This window comes from Anabrus simplex, chromosome 10 (genome assembly GCF_040414725.1).
Source record: "Anabrus simplex isolate iqAnaSimp1 chromosome 10, ASM4041472v1, whole genome shotgun sequence".
Classification (NCBI taxonomy): domain Eukaryota; kingdom Metazoa; phylum Arthropoda; class Insecta; order Orthoptera; family Tettigoniidae; genus Anabrus; species Anabrus simplex.
The window spans coordinates 118,024,708-118,039,103 of record NC_090274.1 but is presented as its reverse complement, the minus strand read 5'-3'; the positions used below and the strand labels follow the sequence as shown (position 1 = coordinate 118,039,103).

Sequence of the window (14,396 nt, the reverse complement as noted above, 5' to 3'; positions counted from 1 at the left end):
TGCTTAATAGAAAAAAATTGCGTAAATTGTGAAATACTGCATTTTTGGAAATTGTCTTCTTCTCTGTTCTTTTAAAATTTAGTGCTTGATAATAATGTATTTTTGTGTACCATTTGCCACCAAGGTAGACACCTCTCTTGCATTTGAAGTGATTTTGATTTGATTGTTCCTTTCCATTATATATTTTTGAAATGGGAGAGAAATTAGTTATACTCTTATTGTGCCACTATGAAATTTATTTTTTCAGCTGTTGCTTGTTTAGGCCTATATATTTGTATTCCCTTACTTCTTTATTCTGCTTTTCTTATTTCTTACTTATAGCCTTCAGAAGATACTAAGGAGGAAATATTCATAGAGGAACAAACTGATGATCAGCTCTTGCCTTACATCAAAGAAGAAACAAAGTACGTACACTAGAAATCCTATACAATTTGGAATATCTTGTAACTATTCACAGCTGTGTTCAGTAGTGGTTGGTTTATCACCAAAAACTGGCCATTTTCATCAGTTTAATCCTTTCTTTACAAGGTTACATTTAAACGCAAATATCTTAAAATTCTGTTGGTTAAAATTATCTAAAATATTCAGGAACTTTAAGATCATATTTAATGTTCCATCATGTACTCGTAGTTTTATTCAATATATATCCACAAAAGGAATCTCTGTTAAAGCTAGATATCTTGAAGTATATTTGTTATAATACCTTTAAGCAACTGTGGTAAAATTGTTCTTTCTTTCACTGTCTCTGCATCATTTGTTCATCACATTATCATCTGAAATGCCATCTGGAACTATTGCCTCCAGATATTCTGAGTAAGTTATTTTATACGTTCATGCCAACAGTGACACACAGAAAAAGTGATGTTTGTAGATTATAAATTAAATCTACAAGTTCAAAATTCTTTTCTTTATGTACATTGTAAACAATAAAATTATTCCTAACTAACATAATCAGTTTAATTAATCAATATAATGATGGCTGAGTTCAATAATGTGATAACTCAGAGAATGCCATTTTTAAATTAATTGGTTAAATTCCTTTTTTATTATCATTTCTCTTCTCTTGTGTGTTATGACAGATTTCTCCATTTGTGGACGCCAAAGCAGAAAATGTGTTGTAGAAATGAAATGTTCAGATCAGTAATGCTACATCTTCGATATCATAGTTTTCAAATAAAACTTCTGCATTTTGAAAGCATAAAAAAATTGTGGTATTGAATTTATGTTCGTTCCAGTGTTGTGGTCGCACTTGCTGATTCATTTTGGTATTCATTGTCAGTCAGGTGCGTGTAGTGTGTTGATTGTAAACATACTTACACAGTTAGTATAAACTAATAAAAAGGACAGCTACAAGTGGAGTTTAAAATTTTTGCAGGTTGCCTAAAAAATTCAGAATTCTTCAAGTAAGTGAATTTATTATCTCGTAAAAGTAGATAAATAGGGGTTACATTATTGCTTCACGTCCGTAGGTTTAATCTCAAAGTGCCCTACATGTGACCCCCGGGTGGTCCTAAGAAAGCAATAACTGTGGCTGCTGGACCTATCTTTTAAAGATCACCCAGCAATGACTAAAGTATTTCATGAAAATAACTCTTCTCAGAGCTACCAGACAAGAAGCATTGGACCTTTCATCCATGTCTTCCAGCTTAACATAGATGTGACTACCTATCTAAAGTTATCCTGGATAATAAGATAGATTTTGTGGCTATACAGGAAACCCATACAGCCAATGAAGAAGAGTTTCGGAAAAGGGGCCGCATTAGTGGTTACACAGTCTTGGTGCAACATATCACAGTGCACATGGTATAGCTACTTATGTTCTTAATAATATCCAAGATGCCTCACTGCTCTTTAAAAATGAACACAAAGACATCCATTGTGTTGCTGTGCGAGTGGCAGATGTTACTATTTTTAATATTTATAAACCCCCAAGCGCCAAGTGGCCAAGTACCATTCTACATACAGCTCAACACCCTGCAGTTTATATAGACGACTTCAACAGCCATCACAAACTGTGGAAGTACTCGAATAACAGTGAATGTGGGACGAAACTCGTAGAATGGACAGAAATGAACAATCTCCATCTGATTTTTGACCCAAAAGATCTTGGTACTCTCCAATCAGCTGCATGGAATAGGGATTCCAATCCTGACCTGTGTTTTGTTAGCTGCAATGAGGGAGGACAGCCCTTACATACCAGTTGTATGTCAACACAGTCAACATGGCCCCATTGTAGTGGATATTGACATCATATCTTGACCTGTGTTTTGTTGGCTGCAATGAGGGAGGACAGCCCTTACACACCAGTCGTAAAGTGTCAACACAGTCAACATGGCCTCATTGTAGTGGACTTTGGCATCATATCTTGACCTGTGTTTTGTTGGCTGCAATGAGGGGGGACAGCCCTTACACACCAGTCGTAAAGTGTCAACACAGTCAACATGGACTCATTGTAGTGGACATTGGCATCATATCTTGACCTGTGTTTTGTTAGCTGCAATGAGGGAGGACAGCCCTTACATACCAGTCGTAAAGTGTCAACACAGTCAACATGGCCCCATTGTAGTGGATATTGACATCATATCTTGACCTGTGTTTTGTTAGCTGCAATGAGGGAGGACAGCCCTTACACACCAGTCGTAAAGTGTCAACACAGTCAACATGGCCTCATTGTAGTGGACTTTGGCATCATATCTTGACCTGTGTTTTGTTGGCTGCAATGAGGGAGGACAGCCCTTACACACCAGTCGTGAAGTGTCAACACAGTCAACATGGCCCCATTGTAGTGGATATTGGCATCAACATTCCTGTTGTACGGTCAATACCGCATGCTCGGTGGAACTCCAGAAAAGCAAAATGGTCATCATTCACCACTGAACGGGATAAATGTGTTCGGTGGTTTGCTCCCAAGCACAACAATTACAAGCGTTTCGTAGGTGCAGTTATGATGGCGGCTAAGAAGAGTATGCCTGGAGGCCATAAAAAGAATACATCCCTGGTTGGAATGTTGAGACTGATGCGCTCTATAACGAATATCTGCAGACTGGTGATGAAGACATAGCTGATGAACTTCTTTCCAGCATTGATACTACCCGGAGAGAACGGTGAATTGAAACAGTGGAGAATATCGACTTAACTCATTCCAGGTGAAGAGCTTAGGGTCTCCTCAGAAAACTTAGAGGAAGGACACCTTTGGTGAAGCAAGAGCCTGGAGTTATTCCGGATGAAGTAGCATCTCACATCGTCACAACTTCCCAAACTCAGTCAGATAAGAAACATACCAAATACATACGGCGCCAGCTCCAAACTCTGAAATCAAGAACACTACGCACATCAAGGTATTCACAACCCCTTACGGTGCAAGACATCAATGCTGCTCTCAAAGACGTTAAACCAAATAAAGCTCCAGATTTTGATGACATTCATCCAGAATTTCGCATTCATTTAAGGAAGAATGCAAGAAGTTGGCTGGCAAGTTTTTTACCGACTTTCTACAGAACAGACATCTCCCGGCAGACTTCAAACGAACGAAATTGATTTCCATCTTGAAACCAGGTAAGCCTGCCAATGACCCAAGCAGTTATAGACCATTTGCCCTTCTTTTTGAGAGGCTAATCTACAACAGAATCAGCGCAACTATTTTCCAGCATATTCCACTTGATCAAGCCGGATTCAGGCCAAATCGCAGCTGCTGCGATCAAGTGCTTTCAGTGACATTCCACATGGAAGCAGGTTTCCGGAAACAACTCAAGACCTCAGCTGTATTCATTGATCTAACAGCAGAATTTGACACAGTGTGGAGGGAAGGATTAATTTACAAGTTTCTCCGAATTGTTCCCTGTAGGACCATCGTGCAGGTTATAAGCAATATGCTCAATGACTGAAGATTTCGAGTGTGTATGGGAAATAGTATGAGTAGAGAAAGGAAGCTCAAAATGGATTACCTCAAGGATCGGTACTGCCTCCCCTACTGTTCAATTTGTATATCTCCGATCTCCCAGAAACATCATCATGAAAATGTAGTGATGCTGATGACATAACACTAGCCACTCAATATCGAGACCTTCGTGTGATAGAAGATGTGCTACAAAGAGACCTGATTTCACTTGAAACGTACTTCAAGAATTGGCAACTGAATCCTAACAAAACAGAAGTGTCATGTTTTCACCTGAATAATCGCCAGGCTGGCATTAAACTTCACATACGTTTTTGTCACCAAGAACTTCGGCATAGCAGCTATCCCAAATATTTTGGGATTACACTTTATCGCACACTGTCTTACAAACAACATCGTATGAATCTGTCCAAAAAGCTCAAAACACGTAATATTATCCTTCAGAAATAGTATGGCTCAAGTTGGGGTTCATTAGCAAAGACTTTATGATCTGCTTTGGGACTGGTTTTCTCTTGTGCTAAGTACTGTGCACCAGTTTGGCTGGATAGCCCATATACAAGACTCACTGATACTCAACTGAATGCTAGCTTGTTGTTAATATCTGGTACTATCCAGTCCACATCCCTTTGTTGGCTCCCTATTCTGTCAGGTATAATGCTGCCTGATTTAAGAAGATCAAATGCTCCCATCCGAGAGTTCATGAAGATAGAAATGAACCCTCAACTGCCTGTTTTGGATGATATTCCTGTTCTCAAGGTCACAGGTTCAAGTCACGACATCCATCTTTGCATGATGCTGTCGCATTGGCTGATGGGAATTTTCACCCTTTAGAAGAATGGAGAAGTCGCTGAAAAGTTGCCACAGACAGTTCCTTACACAACATCTTTTTACTGGTGAACATCTTCCTGGTGAACATCATCTACCGCGTAAGATTTGGACCACTCTTGAATCGGGTGAGAACAAATGTATCTAACTTGTTGCCCTATGCTATTAATAATAATAATAATAATAATAATAATAATAATAATAATAATAATAATAATAATAATAATAATAATAATAATAATAATAGATAAATAACGTAGAGATATAATATTCATTCAAAATTGTAATTATTGTCACTGACTTCACAAAGTAGCACAAGTGTATATCCTGTTTTAAAACATTTAATGCAGTAGTTTTTTTGAACTGTAGTTGTGACATTGCTAATTAATTTTTTTGCTGTCATGCCTTTATTGGTTACGGTGTGAAATGATCTTTGATAATCCCTGGGAAATGATTGTATAGTCTCGGTTTGGTGCTCTTAACCAAGCCCTTGTATCGGCAGGTCATGCAATGGCTAGTCATAGCCTAAGGTTTGACTTCAAACCAGATTTGTGATGGAAACTACGAATTCTGAATGGTTTATTTGATTTTGTGTGTGGTTAGAATCTTCTCGACTCTTATGTGATGCATTGACTTGTTCCTACTGTACATTCACAACTAGTGGCAAGAAATATTCATGTCGGTCCTCAGAACTAGCCAGTACCAGCTCACACTCTCTGTTTAGTCAGAGTAGAACCATGCACACAACTGAAGATCGACCAAATAGTCAATTCTTCGAGGTTTAAATCCTGCAGTTTCTTTGTAATTCATGTGTAACAGGACACAATAGGCTACATTAGAGAACAATCTTGTATTATGACCACCAGTAAAAATATTGCTTATGAATGCTTTTCACACACAAAAGGCATATTTCTATTTTTTGATGGAGTCTAAATTAGCTTTCTACTTTCTGAACATATTTTGTGCAAAGGCACTCTCGGACCAGCAAAGCGACATGCATTTTATGTGTCTTCTTTGTCCTTGGTATATATGTCAGAGGACAGTCCATGATCTACGTAGCTTAGTCCATTTTACATCATAGATTTTAGATGCTTCTGAAAGATTCAGTCGACCGGATCTTATCTGCTACTTCCCACTTTGTTTTATATCTCACCTCAGGCGCTATTGTTTCCGCACTCTCATTTCAGCAGTCTACAAATGTCATGCCGCAACTTAAATGACTTCCTTTAAAATGTCTAAAATATTTGCCATGCCAGTTTGGTATTGAATTAGATAAGAAAATATTTTAAGATTCATAAAATATCCTAATTGCTGACTTGTGGAAATACGTGTATTTCTGAGGTTGCCAATTAGTGACGAGATTACCTTTCATTTATGGAGACACACATCGCCGTGAGCTAAATAGTGATGAGGCTTACTTCCGTTTGTGTAGGGACACATGGTCCTGAACTAACCACTTAGTTATGTGGTTTCCTTCCAGCTTTAGAGCGTCGAGTGTCACATGGCCCTGAGCTGTCCACTTTGTGCCACTCCTCCATGGTTTTCGTATTTATAGGCGTGATCGGAGTGAAAATAACAAACTGATTAACATGATCGTCTGCTGTCTATGACGTATGCAAGCAGAAATATGAATTGCAAAATTCTATTCAGGCTAGAATACACTGACGGACTCCCCTCTTGTAGGTACTCATAGAATTTCACCGGATATTCAAACTGTCCTTCCCATTTAACACAGATATACCCATTTTTTATTTTGTTGATTTATAAGTTTTTCTTCACAATGCAGTTATAGGAGTCACTTAAACACGAAATCCAGAAGCGTTAAGCCAATCAAACACTATTTTGTGAAAATAAGTTTTTATAGATATTAGACATAGGCTTTAGGGGAGAAAATTTGAACATACAATAAACTAATTTGAATGTTAGGATGTGTAAAATATCCATTGCATCCCATTTTTGTAACAGAGTATTCATCAGTCTGCTTCTGGTGGCAGGGTCCGGTGTTGTGGTTCATTGACTCCAGTTAGTTCGGTCTCGGGCCATGTCTGCATGTAGTCTTCCAACTTTCAGGCCATTGTGCACTTAGCTGTCCTATGCTGTCTGGTTCGTCCCTAGCGCCTCCTTTCACCGACTTTCTGTGTATAATCAGACTTTCCCAATATATCGTCCTCTGCACGCAACACATGCCCAAACCAGCGCACACGCCTTTTCCCAATTTTCTTCTGGATCGGTGCATTGCCGGAACGTTTTCTAATAACATCATTTGAAATGTGATCTCGTCTAGTAAAGCCAGCCTTCCACATAAGCAACTTCGTATCCATGATGCTTAGTTGGCGTTCTCCCCTTTTAGCTGACCAGCATTCGTTGTCGTAGAAAACGACAGGACGTATAACATTTCGGTAGATCTTATATTTCAGATGGTCCTACATCCGACGGTCGCAAGGGCGCCCGTTGTCATTCTTCACTTCAGTGGCTTTGTATATCCTTAAGTTGACTTCATCAGTAAGTCGGCCATCATCAGAGATTGTGGAGCCAATATACTTAAATTTCGCTACTCGTGCTACATCTTGAACGTCAACATGCATGGTTCCAACTTCTCGACGATGTAATGCAATGTATTCTGTCTTGCTTTTGTTGAGGCGCGGGGCTTATTGCGCTAGTCGATTGTTCCAGTCTTCTGCTTGACGCTAGAGATCAAGCTTATTCTCTATATCCAAAATGATGTAATTTGCTTTGAGAAGTGTCCATGGTATTGGACTGTGCAGGTTTGTGGTAATTGGGTCCATCACAAGAATGAACAGCAGTGAAATAAGGCAGGGCCTTAGTGGACTCCTACAGTTATGCGCAAGTCATCAGACGCTCCTGCAGCAGCTTGAACATAACTCACCTGTTCTTTGTAGAGCAATTATACCCTCTCTGGAATGCCATGTTCGTGTAGGGCTGACTGATTAGGTCATGAAGTACCCGATGGAAGGCCTTCTCAGGGTCCAGAAATTTGTGATCAAGCCTCTTATTCTTTTCACAGTGTCTCTCAAGTAACAGCCCTGCAGCGTGGGTTTCTCCTATTGCGCCACAATTTTACACAACTCCAGCTTGGCTTGTTGTGTGTTTGGCTAAATCCCTAATCCTTTTGTCGAAGATTTGTTCTCTGTCATTGCGTGGCTCAGAAGTATGATCGGGTGGTGTTTAGAAAAATCGGCAGGGCTTCCCTTATTTATGAATAAATACTCCGTCGCCAGTCTGTTTGTTTTCGACCTTCTTTGATGATCTGGTTGAAAAGCTTTCTTTAGCCACACTGTTGCATCCCCCCATTGAGAGAGACAAAACTCTGCCTGAAGATAATCGGGACATATGGTTTTCCCTGGTTTCATTTCCTTCATCACAGCCTCGATTTTGGTGACGTCATTTTCCTACATTGGACCTTCAACAGTGGAGGTGATTAGGATTGGTGGATACGGAAATTCCATGATTGAAATTTTGTTAAAGTAGTTGCGCCCGTGTACTCGCGCTTCCCGCCAGTCCAGTAGCAAATCGTCTGTTTCCCCATTGATGCCGTAAAAACGTTGGAATTCTGCCGTTTTGCGATGCCTCGATTGGACTAGTCGTTAAATATTGCGCTCGCCTTACTACTAGTGGCTGCTTTGTAGTCATTCCAACGAGCAAGAAACTCGTGGTACAGCTGCTTCTTCAACCGTACTGCATACCTAACATCTTCATTCCTTAGTCATATGTCATGGTTAATGCTTCGTTGTCGCCCTGACTTAGTTGTTCCAAGAATAGAGCGTGCGGCGTCTTTCAGTTTAGTCCGGCTCGCTTCTACAGTGGTGATTTGTGGATCTGTAACTTTTGCAGCAACGTTAGTCTCCTTCTTCAGGCGCAACCATTTGATCCCAATTGGTCCATATCCTGCGAAGTATTGGCCTCTTGGTGACTTTATCCGCAGCTTACAGATGACTGGTCGATGTTGCATCGGAACGATTTAATAAGGGACAATTGTTGTCTCTAGAACATCTTCGAGATTTCTTCCTCTCACAAGGGTGTAGTCAGTGTGATTTGGATGGGAGCGACTGTAGTACGTGACTAGAAAAATATCACTCCTTTTGAACCGTGTGTTCGCGAGGATCAGTTTCTGAATAATCGCGAATTTGTTGTTCATCGTCGTTCTTTTGTCCATGTTCATGAATGCCATGGACTGTTTGTTCTTCTTTCCTCCGTCCGACACGTCCATTCAGATCATCGGCAGCGATGAGGTAGTCAGCGGCCTTCTTGTCAGGCAGTGCCCAGAACACATCTTTGGTTTCCGTGCGCACGCTAGTTTGTGGAGCGTTGTGCTGAAAAATTGAATTTCCTTCTCTCCCCAATGCGGACGAGTTTCATCAAGCGATTGTGAAACTTTTGCACCTCGGAGACTGAACCGTCAAATTTTGCTGATATGACAATATCAACACCATGAACTGTTCTTCGGCATCCGTTGTACATCAGTTAGTAATCACACCTCTTTTCCTATGACTTTTCTCCACTCCATCCTTTTTCCTGCACCTCACAGATGCCTACAAGCCTTCTCTCAACTGCTGTGGCTTATTTGCTACTTCATCCAGACATAGTTCAGTGATGCGATACAGAATGGTGGTACTCGCTTTGTTAGCCGTCACAACCCGTGCGACGGTAACCCTTGCATACTTTTCATGCTGACTGGGCCCTGCCAACGCGCGTCCCTTCCAGAGGCCGCCCTAACCTTGGTTCCTATACCATGAGGCATATTTCTATAACCATGTGACAGTATTACTTTACGACCGGCTTGTCTTGAAGCATTTTAGAGCTCATGGCAGCAGGTAGTAACGCAGCTCCGGACATGGGGAACAGATGTCTTTTTCAGCCACTCCTCTAGAGAAGAAACGCTACGCTCTTTTCTGCAATAACATCCAGAAACATAGGGTACCTCTTCTGCCAACTGCTCCGTACCGGCCGTCTCCATCTGCGCCAAAATTGCCATTAAAGACTTTGTACGTGTTTTGTACACGAGAGTTATACTTTGCTCAGGTTCTTCGACAGGCCAGTGGAGAACCCGTATCCGTCACCTGGGACGTGCCACGTGTTACTGCAATATAGCTGGTTCGTGGAGAATATTCATCAATGCAAAATGAAACACCATCTTACTGAAAAACTAATTGTGAACCAGATAAACCACTCGTCACGAAAATCACGTAATCACGTAAAGAAGAACGGTTACAGAATTTTGCTCCTTTTCCTTGCCGTGATATGCCACAAAACGAATGACATGCAATCCAGTGTCGTATATTTTGCCCCCTGTTGTCTAGTGTTGTCAACATCAATATCTTGTGAGATGATCAAGAGGTTTAGTTTGTCATATCTGGAATCAATGTTCCCCTTTTTGTCAACTTATTTTCTCCTAAGGGTGCAGTAACAACACGCGGGCGAGCCTCCCATTACATTGCTTGTGAGCCAGTCATGGATTCGACTGTGCCATGTGAATTCAGTGCATACAGCATGAATTGTGAATTTTATGATATATTTTCGCCTGCGTGATCGACTTTTCCCATGTCCCACTTGTAAGCGGATCTCACCTTTGACGAAGAAATTTTTATTTCTCACCCTTCTTTCCTATAGTATGTAGAACCACTCTGCGGTGGGGAGACAGGCACAGAATTGGGTGCTATCCAACTATGTTATCAATCCACTAAAAATAATCACGTTGTCCGTGATCTTTTGAAGTACATGGTATCTCATTCCTTCTTTTTCATAGCAGGAATATCGAATACGGTGCAATTCAACGCCTTGTCATCTCTAATTTCGGCTCAGGCCTTGATTTTCATGCTGCTTATAGCCGTATTGTTAAAGTAATACTTGTAAGAATATTCAAGGGCATGATAGGTTGCATTTGGTTTAAAATTGAGGATATCAGAATATTGTAATAAAACGCTACCACCAAAGGCATATTCAGTGTTGCCTTTATTATGTCTATAACAGGAGTATCTGGAGGTTAGGAAGAGGGCTGTCGTATACTTGTTATATTTCAGGATTTCATCAGTAGTAGTGGTTACAATGTTGCATACGGCTTGTGTTTAAGACAGCAATTAAGACCTAGACTGATGTAATACATGGTAGTAAGTATGAACGACCTTGTATAAACCTACTGTCCTATATGAAGTTTGGCTCTGTTTTAATGCACATCAAAGCTGCATATTTAGGAATAACCACACTGTGACATAATAGAATGCTACACTGATATGATAACAATGTAAAAATACAATATGTATTTTTTTTTTGACAAAGTAACATTCATAAAACGTTAGCCATGGTTCAGCAGATCTTGCTGACTGTCAGCATACAATGTTCTCAACTTTATTAATATCTACAACACTGACATTATCTCAAAAAACCTCAATAACAAGGCCTTTTACAACAATTATTACTTGCCTGCCACAAAGCGCAGAGTGGTACAACAAGATGGAAACACCAAAGCCTATGCCGCCCTTTATGTAGGAGAACAGACATATACGGATTTCAATAGATTTTTGTGTGCCGGATTAATGAGCGTGTATTTATCCTTTTAGGCTGGACCATTTCTCATGCACTCCTTAAACGAGGTTGTCTATTAACTCGTACAGTCCTAAATCGTAACGAGTTTCTTGCGCTTGATATTGTAATTGGAGAAAAGAGACGCAGCACATCCTCGTAACCAGTGAGAGGTTTTGAAATTTAAGTCTACACTCTGAATTTGACCTCAGTTGATGTTTACTCTCAGGAGTGGTGTTTGTGCGATATATCAGTGATTGGAATGTCCAGTAGCAATTCCTTTGTGTGAGAGTTGCAGTGGAGTTGGCTGTGGAACTATTGGTCACATGGTTTTAATTTGTCACTGTAGATCGAGACCCGAGGTGAGCTATAGACATCATCAACCTCCGGATGGCGCAGCATCTCGTTTTAGATGCAGTGTGTGCAGTAAAGTCCTGGCTGGGAAGTTGGGCCTGTTGCGGCATCTGAAGGGACACAAAGATGATCGTCCCTTCAAGTGCGATGACTGCGGAGAGCTGTTCGGTAGCGGAAACAGCTTGTCAGAAGACTGTTGCAATGTCTGTGGGAAGTCATTTAGACGTACATCCGATCAAGGACGTCACATGCTAATACACACTGGCTTCAAGCGATACTGTTGCGATGTTTGCGGCAAATCATACATGCAAAAAGCTGGTCTAACTTACCACATGCTGTCTCACACATGCGAGAAGCCCTATATCTGCACTGTCTGTAGCAAGTCATTCAGCAGTAAATCCGCCCAAGCACGTCATATGGGGACACACAAGGACGCTAAGCAATATTTTTGTAATGTCTGTGGAAAATCGTTTATCACAAAATCCTACCTGGCTTGTCACATGCGGAGACACACAGGCGATCAGCTATACTGTTGTAATATCTGTGGTAAATCATACTTATATAAAAGCGGACTAGCCTATCACATGCTGTCTCACACAGGCGTGAAGCCATACTGCTGCAATGTCTGTGCCAAATCCTTTGGTACGAAATCCTGTCTGAATTATCACATGCGGATTCACACAGGCGATAAGCCGGATAAGGCGTACTGTTGCAATGCCTGTGGCAAATTATTCTTAAACAAAAGCGGTTTAGCTTACCACATATTGTCTCACACAGGCGAGAAGCCATATTGGTGCAATGTCTGTGGCAAATCTTTCAGCACGAAATCCTACCATGCTATTCACATGCGGTCTCACACAGGCGAAAAGCCAGATAAGGCGTACTGTTGCAATGCCTGTGGCAAATCATTCTTAAAGAAAAGTGGTTTAGCTTACCACATTTTGTCTCACACAGGCGAGAAGCCATATTGTTGCAATGTCTGTGGCAAATCATTCGGCACGAAATCCTACCATGCTATTCACATGCGGTCTCACACAGGCGAGAAGCCATTCTCGTGTAAGGTCTGTCGGAAGTTATTCAGTAGGAAATCCACCCTAACACGTCACATGCAGTCCGAGACTTGCGAAAGGCGCTCTGCTGCCATGTCTGTGGTAAATCATACTTCCAGAAAGGCGACCTAGCAGCTCACACGTGCGATAAGTCTTACTGCAGCAATACCTGTTTCAAATCACTCATCCTGGAAAGTGACCTACTTGTTCATATGCGTACTCACACAACCGAGAAGCTATGCTGCGGTATTATCTGTGGCTAATATTCAGCCAGGAAGTCATTCTAACAGTTCAGATCCAAATACACACGAGTGCTCAGTAGTGCGATAAAATGTTCAGAGAATCATGTAACTTCACCATTCACATGTGAACCACACTCGAGATATGCCGCACAGCTCCGTGTTTTGTGGCAAAGCGTTCGCATGCACGACCACGCAGTCGATGCACACGGACGAGCGTAATGAAGCCGCGCGTGAATAAATAATAATGCTATTTTTCTTTTTGTCCCACTAACTAGTGCACATGTGTTCGGAGTTCCACAAGACCTTCTCCAATTCTGGAGATGTAACGAGGCACATGCGATCGCACACAGCAGAGAAGTAATAATTTCTCCAGCCAGATCGGCACACCTCAGGATATACACCGGAGAGCGGTCCATCCCATTGTGCCATTTTCTCTGGGATAGATTCTTTAGGTAACATAATGCCAGGTCCTTGTGCTAAAAGAACACAGGACATTTCATGAATTATCTACTCTCGAATTACAGATATATGCAACCTCTTGTTCTCAGCCGTGGACGACCCTTTTTCTGTTTTCGGACTAAACCAGAAGAGTGCTCATTAACACTCATTGGGGAGCCGTCCACGTGCGAGGGTAAGAAGTAATCCGGATGAACAGGGAAGAATCATACGGCAAGGACTTGTGGTAAAAGACTAGATGCGCAGGGAAACATATTCAAACGTTTGAATAAACAATGCAAGGGAATAAACAAGTGCCGAATCAAGTCATAACTAGGTATCCAACTGAAGAAATGTTGCCGAATACTGAGCACATCTGTGCTCCCCCTTCCTACATGTCATGTGTTACTTTAATTATGAGTAGACCAGTAGCTCAGAACTGTACATATTCCCTCGGCAATTGTACGATATTGTGTCTGTCAACCGGTTCTGAATGCAAATTGAAAGTTCAAGTTCAGTGTTCGTAGCTATTCGTGAAGGTCACGTAGTTCTCAAGGGAGGTTTTAAGTAAGGACTTGTATGTAGACAGCTGCAGTATACTCGCCCTTAAGTTTCTCCAGTTTTGTTTACCTGGTGGCAGAGAATTGGCCACTCGCTTTTCTCTAATGAAGCCACGAGAAAGTCACTACAAATCTCTTATATCTCAACGTTGAAGGGACATACTGAGTTATGAACTCTTTTCCTCATATCAAACTGATGTTTGCCTGTTCCGGGTCTTCAGCATGAATTGTTAACTCTTGTGTCTCAGGTGCTGTTAATGGCTCTTCGTCACTTCCAGACATGACTATTTGGTATGAAGGAAGACCTACATGAATTAAAAGCTTACATAATCTGACTATATTCTTTCATTGAGAAACAATGAAATACGATGGCGGGTGTGTTTACATATATGGCCTTAAACAGTGGTCTGCAGTCAGTAATTTTAATATAACGTTGCGGCTGGATGATTTCAGGTTGAAATTAATATCCACAAGGAAAAACTAAAGGGCTATTTACAGA

At 41.1% G+C, this 14,396-nt stretch overlaps 1 protein-coding gene across 1 annotated transcript; it reads left to right on the top strand.

Moving 5' to 3' along the window:
* The first annotated feature begins 362 nt into the window (after nt 1-362).
* Nucleotides 363-14,043, top strand: LOC136881842 (zinc finger protein OZF-like). The gene is made up of 2 exons (XM_067154278.2): nt 363-404; nt 11,607-14,043. Exon 2 carries the CDS (start codon nt 11,860-11,862, stop codon nt 12,790-12,792), a length of 933 nt encoding a protein of 310 aa, XP_067010379.2. The 5' UTR covers nt 363-404; nt 11,607-11,859; the 3' UTR covers nt 12,793-14,043.
* Nucleotides 14,044-14,396: the final 353 nt, after the last annotated feature.

Bases quoted from the DNA above. Each gene is read 5' to 3' on its own strand.
- LOC136881842 (XM_067154278.2), top strand. From the start codon at position 11,860: ATGCTAATACACACTGGCTTCAAGCGATACTGTTGCGATGTTTGCGGC.